This window comes from Amblyomma mixtum, chromosome 10, assembly GCF_055824585.1.
Source record: "Amblyomma mixtum isolate Tamu chromosome 10, ASM5582458v1, whole genome shotgun sequence".
In the NCBI taxonomy this organism is placed as follows: domain Eukaryota; kingdom Metazoa; phylum Arthropoda; class Arachnida; order Ixodida; family Ixodidae; genus Amblyomma; species Amblyomma mixtum.
In genome coordinates, this window is record NC_143021.1 from 56,552,719 (window position 1) to 56,561,326 (window position 8,608).

Genomic DNA, 8,608 nt, shown 5'->3' on the forward strand with positions numbered 1-8,608 from the left:
TCCTCCAGCTGCACAGGGATGTAATACGACCCACAACTATGCAACACATTCACAAAGCCATCCTCGCCCTTGATCTGAAAGGGGCTTTCGACAATGTTAAACACGGAAGCATCCTGGCCAACTTGAGTTCTACCGATTGTGGGGCTAGGGCCTGCGCGTATGTAAGAGATTTCTTGACTAATCGCCAGGCCTTTTTTCGGATTGAGGACGAGGAATACGGCCCTTACATGATGGGAACATAGGGTACCCCTCAGGGAGTGGTGTTATCACCGCTCCTGTTCAGCATAGCTATGATGCGCCTCCCAAGCCAATTGGCCCGGGTGGAAGGCATTCAACAGGCGTTATCATCATAATCATCATCATCAGCCTGACTACACCCACTGCAGGGCAAAGGCCTCTCCCATGTCTCTCCAATTAACCCAGTCCTTTGTCAGTTGCCGCCACTGTATCCCCGCAAACTTCTTAATCTCATCCGCCCACCTAACTTTCTGCCGTCCCCTGCTACGTTTGCTTTCTCTTGGAATCCACTCCGTTACCGTTAATGACCAGCGGTTATCTTGCCTTCGCATTACATGCCCTGCCCAAGCCCATTATATATACACGCGTTATATGCAGATGATATTACAATTTGGACCACTCAGGGGAGCCTTGGGGACATGGAGGACCGCCTTCAGCAGGCCGCTTCCATAGCCGATGCGTATGCTATTGACTGTGGGCTCCAGTGTGCTCGAGCGAAATCGGAGCTTCTGCATGTCAGAGCAAACCCAAAGGATAGGACAAGAATACACATCTCTCTGTCAGGAAATCCTATTAGAGAGGTGGAGGAGCGCCGTATTCTGGGCCTTTTCATTCACCACAGACTCAGACCGAACTCCACCATTGTGAAACTCAAGAGAGTAAGCGAACAGGTAGGGCGCATGATCCGCCGCGTTTCCAACAAGTGGGGCGGTCTGCGGGGCAGGGACGCGCTTCAGCTCGTCTATGCCTTCGTGACTAGCCGGATCCTCTACGCCGTGCCATATCTCCGCACTACAAAGCAAGACGAGGCGCGAATAGACGCCATCTTCCGCAAGGCAACTAAGCGAGCCCTGGATCTCCCGGTAGCTACCTCTAATGCCAAACTCAAGGCATTGGAGGTGCTAAACTCCTACCAGGAGCTGCGGGAGGCCCACCTCGTGAACCAATACACGCGGCTCATGCAGACGGCCCCTGGGCGCTGCCTGCTAAACCGCTTACACATCCAACACGACTGCACTCCAGAGGAGGCGGAGCGTATCCCAGTACTGTGGCGCCATATGCTCTGGGTCTCCCCGCTCCCCCGTATCATGGGCACCGACATGCACGAAAACAGACAACAAGCGCGGGCTCGGGCTCTTGAGACACAACACGGCTCCCGACCCGGTGTATATTACGTAGACGTAGCAGGGCCGTCGCCCACGGGATTTTACTCGGCCGCTGTCGTTCACCAGGAAATGCACGTTTATGGACTCTCCTTTCGAGCCCCGAATTCAATGCGAGCCGAGGAAGTAGCGATAGCGCTTGCTGCCGCCCACGCCAATTCGAGAATCATCATCACGGACTCCCGAAAAGCATGTGATCATTACTTGGCAGGGGAGATCTCCCTCTTAGTTGCTTGTATTCTACGTTGCCACTGATCCAACACTCAAAAGAATAATTTGGACTCCTGGCCACCAGGGCTTACGAGGTAATGAGGCCGCTGACGCGGCTGCCCGAGCGCTTACTCACCGAGCTCCTCATCCCAGCTGTTCTGGCTCGGAGACTAACCAGGCGCTGCTGCGATTAAGGGAAATAATAACACATTATAGCGACAACCACCGCCTTTTCCCGGCCCCTGCAAAGGGTCTGAGTAAGACAGAGGAGCGAACTTTAAGGCGCCTGCAGACAGGTACTCTACTCTGTCCTGCAATCATAAAACATTACGATCCTATCACGGAAGGGCGATGTCCGCTCTGTGGGGAGACCTGTGATATCTTACACATGGTGTGGGCATGCACTCAAAATCCGCACCTCCCCCCTTCCCCTACCCCTTCCAGAGAGGCATGGGAGACTGCCCTCCTCAACTGCTCCTCGCTTGAATCCCAAAGGGCTCTGGTGAAACGGTCTGGAGACGGGGCCTCGTCATGCGGTGTCCCGGACTAGGGACGCCGACCATGTAGCGGGGCCACACTGTGGCTCCCAAACTCTATTTTACAAAATAAAAGTTTTCACCACCACCCGCTTCAATAGGGGAGAAAGAAGCCCCGGAGAGCGGCTAGCCTTGTGTGTATTGCTGCCTCTCCACCTCGCTCGCCGGCGCCGCGCCAAAGGAATTACGTAAGCACGCGTCGTCGATTGCGCGGGAATGTTGGAGTAATTTCCACTCATTGCTGACGGAGGAGGCGCAGCCTTGAGCGCGCTAAGTGGTGCCCTTTCCCCTTCAATCCCGCGCTGCCGGTGGCGCAACGCAAGAAGCATATGGAAGATTTTTAGAAGCCAGTCTCCGCGCCTGACCAATGAGGACGCGCGCCCGGCGCGAGAGGGAGAAGGAAATTGCACAGCTGATAATGTGTGTATGTGAGCGCCTGCCACGGCGCGAAGAGCAAATAGACGCGAAGCGCGCCTATATATGAAGGGCGTTGGCCGCTCTCTGTCAGCCAGAGCTACCTTTCAAGCTTCAGTGAAGGGCGCCCGCTCGACTCCCGGGTCAACACCATTCGCCCACTCACGGACCAGCGAGGCAGAGTGCGCCAACCTGCGGGATGGCTCCGCCTTCACCCTCCGGTCATCGGACTGACGCAGCGTCGCAGTGGCCGATGAACAAACTGTGTTTTGTTTGTTTGCCTCTATCTTGTGTTATTTCACTTAAGTGCAATATTTCATTTCAATTGTAATCCCTCTTGAGTGTTAATTTTGGACTTATTGCATTGTATTATAAATCACTTTATGTGCTCGTACGAGTGATTGTGAAATCCTGTGTGTCCTCTCTTTGCTGTATAATCTTTCTTTCGTTTGTGAATATTTGGCTCCGACCCATACTATGGGTTGCCACCGGCGAAAGCTGGGCACCAAACGACCACCTACCTTATCACTTGGTAGCTTGTTTCTGGCTGGCCTTGCCACGCTGAGTCGAGAGGATCGCCTTTGAGACCGAGACCACTACCCCCACGCGCTCTAAGGGTGTCTGGGAACTCACGAAAAAGTGCGCGAAGTTGGGTGACATATATTCTGGCGTTCGCGGAGAGGCCGTTTGGTGCTTTGTGAGCGCAGAGAACGGAAAAAGAGTTGGAAGGAGTTTACGAAGAGCCGTAAAGGAGTGTTTAGCAGGAAAGCGATATTGTGAGGTGCCGCGATAAAGCGGTTAATTGGTCCACTGTGCGTAGGTATTCGTTGCCTTGAATGTAGTGTTCGGTATCGAAATATGAGCTTAAAGGAACTGGTTGAGGTTGGCGTCCTGATGGTGTTGACCGGAGGCAAACTTCTTAAATGGGCGGACCAGGAGAGAGGGAAGGCTGAAAAATAGAGTACGCTCGAGAAGAGAGGGGAAGAGAATGACAGAGAAATAAAAAGAATAAAGAGCGCACTAGAGAAGCCGCTGAGAGAGAAAGGCAAAAGAAACGTGAAGAAGAAAATAGAGAACAGAGAAGGAGAGAACAAGAGGCCGCGAAAGGGCTTTTGAAAGAGAGAAAGAAATCCTTCTGTGGAAGCATGCTGAAGTCCGGCGTTTGAAGAATGCCAGGGAGCCAGTGGAGCTTAACCGCGAAGAGGCCGGGTGGAAGGCTAACGAGCCTGATTTGTTGGCAACCACAGACGAGGTTGTAGCTAGCTCCACAGGTCGGAACCTGGTTGTGGAACAGCACGCTCCTACAACTGAGATTACAGAGAGTGAAGATCAGACCGGAGTGTCGCTTCCACACGAAAGTGATAGTGTAGCTACTAGAGAGGTAAAATAGCACTGGAAAGAAGGCCAGCCTGACGCTTTGTTGAGAGTTTGCATTAAAGAAGTCGCCTGATTATGACGAAAGAAGTTGGCGTTCCAGCGACAAATCGCAGTGCTGCACACCGATGAGTTTCAGTAGGGACCAAGAGGAAGAGTGGTCAAATGTCAAAGGGAACGAAAGCTCCAGCGTAATAATAGCTGAGAAGAGCACATTCGGCAGAAACCCGGAAACCGTTGCTAATGAACCCCTCGAGCAGTGAGGAGGACTTTTCCGATGAGGAAGGTGAGCAAAATTTTGCCTCTCAGGAAGGCCAATGTGCTGTGAGAGGAAAGGAGCAGACCGAGGAAAAGTTTTTCTAAGACTGCACTGAATGTGACCAACTGACGGAAGGAATTGAGAGAGAAGAATGCAGAAGAGAATGATTCTCCAGTGACTGCTGAGCTTGAGCACTGCGCTCGAACAGTCGTCAGAAAGGAGAAAAGGAAAACGAACTTGGAAGGAGAAGAAAGCTCAGTCTCCGAAGAACAAAAAGTAGCTGAACCAGTGGCTTCATCACGAGAGAACAACTTGGATGACGCAATTGTCAGTGAACCGCGCTTTACATGACAGGAAATTTGGAAGAAAGTAATGAGAAACGAGCCAGACAGCACCGAAGCAGGCGAAGCCGAAAAGCAGAAACCCCAGAGAAATGTCAGGAAGAGAATGAAAAAAAAAAGAGAACTAAGTTGAAGACCGCTGATTCGGATGCGACCAAAGTGCACGAACATCGCAGCAAAGTGAAAAAGAAGCCGAGACGAACGGGTCCAGCGTTCAGTAAGGACTCACGCTGGAGACGAAAGCGCAAACAGAAGAGCGCAGTCGAGAAGAAAGAAGACACGAGAAATGGAGCCGTCATGAACGAACTGGCGTGAAATTTGTTCGGAACAGACGCGCTAACCACAGGAAAGAAAGAAGGGCTCAAAGTCTGAGAAGAAACACAGAGAAGAATACGAGTAAGAACCTGGGCCAAAACAGCGCAAGGAAGCCTCAGTAGAGACTCGAAGAATAGCAGCGCTCGCGAGAGAAGGATAGGCCAGAGTCGCTTGCGTAAGAAAAAAGCGCGACCGATAGCCTCAAGGAAACAGTCCTTTGCCGAGACAACTGTACAGGGCGATTTTGGAAATATAGGCGCAAGCATTCCTTGCGTTTGTGTGCTCCCTGCTTGTAATGTTATGTTAATGTATTGCTGAGTGGTGGCGTGTTTTTAAGTGCGTTCTGTCAATTCTCAAGTGCCTTGTATGAAAGCATCCTTGTGGAGATGTATGTGGTTTGGCATTCGCAACTGAGTTTGTGAGCGCATGCATGTGCGCACGAATTTTGTGTTTTGTAAATACTTTTGCACAACATTCTTAAAAGAAGGAGAAGTGTCCCGAAATTCGGCGCTTATTCGTAAAACTGACGCCACGCAGAAGCAATCTCGCCAGCGCGAGGCGCTACAACAGGGGAGAAAGAAATCCCGGAGAGCGACTAACCTTGTGCGTGTTGCTTCCCTCTCCACCATCGCTCACCGGCGTGGCGCCACAGGAATTACGTCAGCGCACATCGTGGATTGCTCGAGAATGTCGGAGTACTTTCTACTCATTGCTGACGGAGAGGGCGTAGCCTCGAGCGCGCTAAGTGATGCCCTCTCCCCTTCACTCGCGCGCCGGGGCCGGCGCAACACAAGAAGGATTTGGAAGGTATTCGAAGCCAGTCTCCACGCTCGACCATTGAGGACGCGCGTCCGGCGCGAGAAGGAGCAAAATTGCACAGCTGATTCTGTGTGTATGTGCGCGCCTCCCATGGCGCGAAGAACGAACAGACGTGGAGCGCGCCTATGAAGGGCGTTGACCGCTGCCAGCCCGAGCCGCCCTTCAAAGTTCAGAGAAGCGCGCTCGCTCGACTGCCGGGTCAACACCACTCGCCCACTCACGGACCAGCGACGCAGCGAGCACCAGCCTGCGGGACGGCTCCGTCGTGATTCCAGTGTGACAGTGCCCGGTAAACAAATTGCGTTTTGTTTGTTTGCGTCTCTCTTGTGTCAGTGTACTTAAGGTCGAATATTTTTTTGTATTGCAGTAAGGTATTTTTCTGGGCTAGTCGGTACATTGTTCAAACTGAAGGCACAGTGCACGAAGGACGGGACTAAGGCAGAGACAAACACAGCGCTCTATTGTAATCTCTCTCGTCCGTTACTTTGCATGAGTCGCATTGTATTGTAAATCACTTTGCATGTGCTCGTACCAGTGATTGTGTAATCCTCTGTATCGCCTCTTTGCTGTATGAACTTTGTTTTGTTTGTGAACCTTTGGTCGTTTCCGACCGGCGAAAGCTGAGCACCTAACAACGACCCCTTGTCACTTGGTTGCTGGTTTCTGGCTGAGATTGCCAGACTGAGTCCAGAGCATTTCCTTTGTGACCGAGACCGCTACCCCCACACGCTCTAAGGGTGTCTGGGAACGCACGTGCAAGTAGGCTAAAAGGTAACATAGCAACAGCTTGGTATATCTTTAGTTCATAAGTAAATTCATAAATATATATTCATTTTCTCATTGCCGCAGTGATCCGACGTTTTGCTGGGCCAGCGCACGAGCATCTCACCTCGATAATATCCAAGCTCAGCTGGCAGAACCATCCGTCGCTTTACAAGCGGGCGCTGCGTACGTGGCCACGGTTAGCGTGCCCAGGTTACATACCCGCGTGGGCAGGAGAATAGGTTATGCCTGCTTTTCAAGGTGGCACAAGTGGAACAAAACCAGTCTGCCTCCATGGAATACGCGGACCTCTATGGGAGTCCACGTCACCTGCACAACAGCACACATCCCCCCATTGACAAGAGGGCAAGGACGTATTATCACCGTGCGTGGTATGGACGGCCGCGTGCGTACGAGGCTTCCGTGAGGATCTTACCCAGTTCGTAGAATGGATTTTTTTCACCGCAGAAAGCTCACAGGAAGGTAAGAGGAAGAAGAAGTAACTGGACGAAGAGATCCAGTTACCGTGGAAGAGTGGAGAAAAAGCAGTAGTCGATAAAGTGTCATTAAGCCTGAGAACATCCATCATCATCATCACTACCTTGGGATCTCCTGTGAGATAAAACACTAGGAAAATAGTGCAGATAGCTACCCTACACACAAATGACGGCCACGCGTGACACGAACTACATCGGAATTGTACCTCCATTCATCGCTAATCCGTGATCTTCACGCAACCATTCGATCATGTCGCCATAGTGACTAGGTGGGATGGAGAGGAATGTACTCCTCGCAAGTGTTTTTTTTTTTAAAGAGACTCTGAACTAAAATTGCGAACTAAGTAAGACCAGTAGATTGATCCTAGAGAACACTGCCGGCGTTTTTTCTGCGCGGAAGGTGGCTACGATGGTGGAAAAAAACAGAAATCAATGTCGCCAAACACTTACACATTGAAATCGACTGCGAAGAATGAGCACACGTACATGATTTCGATGACGAATTTGCGATCGAGCTTTCCGACCAATAAGAGCGCCACTTAAAAGTCTAGAAACACGGCCAAAAACCGAATTAGCCCGCAGGTCGAGGCAGTCGCCCGTCACGGTGGCACGGTGCAAGCGGTGCAAGCGCAAGCGGTACAAGAGCCTTCCTCTCCGTCGTCTGTTTCGCGCTGTTGTAATTACGAGAGTCTGAACTCGTTGTAACGCTCGCCGCGCTGTTTTCCTCCTGTTCTGCGTAGAAGCCCATTGACAGCGAAACAGTGTTCCCAGAGAAAGCGCGTGTATACGCCATCTGCCGCATTAGTACAAATCTGCGCGTGGTGGCGCTCCGTGTACTTTTGTTTGAGCAATTTGCTGGCTAATAAAAGCTTTGATTTCAGTAAAAATGACACATTTCTCGTCACATGACGCCAGCCTATTAGTGTAGCCTGACTTAGCATTTCCGTTTAGTGTCCCTTTAAGCTATGATTTGATTGGCTGCCTGCCCATTGACTGCCTTGGTATTGTCGGCCAAGACTTAACTCTCATTTATGTATGCTACACTCCAGTAGCACAGTACGCGCTCGCTCATTAGCACGCTGCATAATTGAGCATCCTCTTGGTGCGCGCTGCTTGATATCGACGCAGCCCTGATATCGCTGTACAGAGCTGTAGAAAGAAAGCACCCAATGAGCGGGAAGGGAGGCTCACCAAGGCTTCGGGGCCTTGTCTTCTTCCTACAAGAATGGCACCCACGAGGCTGCTGAGTATGGCGCCCGCAGCGACGCCCGTCGACAACACGGCAATCACTGTGTTCCTCTTGCTCGGCGCACGGCGCTCTTCTACGCTGTCGGCCGCGCAGTCCGCCTCCTCCTGCATGCGACACACGACGTAGCTGTATAGTCCAGTACACGATGAGGTGCAGTTTTGAAGCGAAAAGCTTCACTACCCGCACCACAGCCGCGCTTCGAGTGAGCCGTCGGAGCCAAGATTCGCCACAGCTGCGCATGCGCGAAACCGAGTGACGTCAAGCGCGGCGCAGGTGGCCTCAGCCGGCGCCCCGCCGACTCCGCCGCCTGACCTTTCGGCGCAGCCGCGCGCTACTGCGCATGTGCGCCGCCTCCTCACCGCCGCTACTACTGCGCGCTCGCCTCCTCGCCATCGTTTGACCTTTCGTTGCAGCCGCGTGTTTACCCCAGTT

At 52.1% G+C, this 8,608-nt stretch overlaps 1 protein-coding gene across 1 annotated transcript in view; it reads right to left on the minus strand.

The window, feature by feature from the left end:
- LOC149325858 (neprilysin-1-like) overlaps positions 1-8,370 on the minus strand; it is a 105,309-nt gene extending 96,939 nt beyond the window's left edge. The window contains exon 1 of the mRNA XM_089562646.1: positions 8,119-8,370. Coding sequence (XP_089418772.1) covers positions 8,119-8,286 — 168 coding nt within the window. The 5' untranslated portion in view covers positions 8,287-8,370. The remainder of the gene's footprint in view (positions 1-8,118) is intronic.
- Between the last annotated feature and the right edge of the window lie 238 nt (positions 8,371-8,608).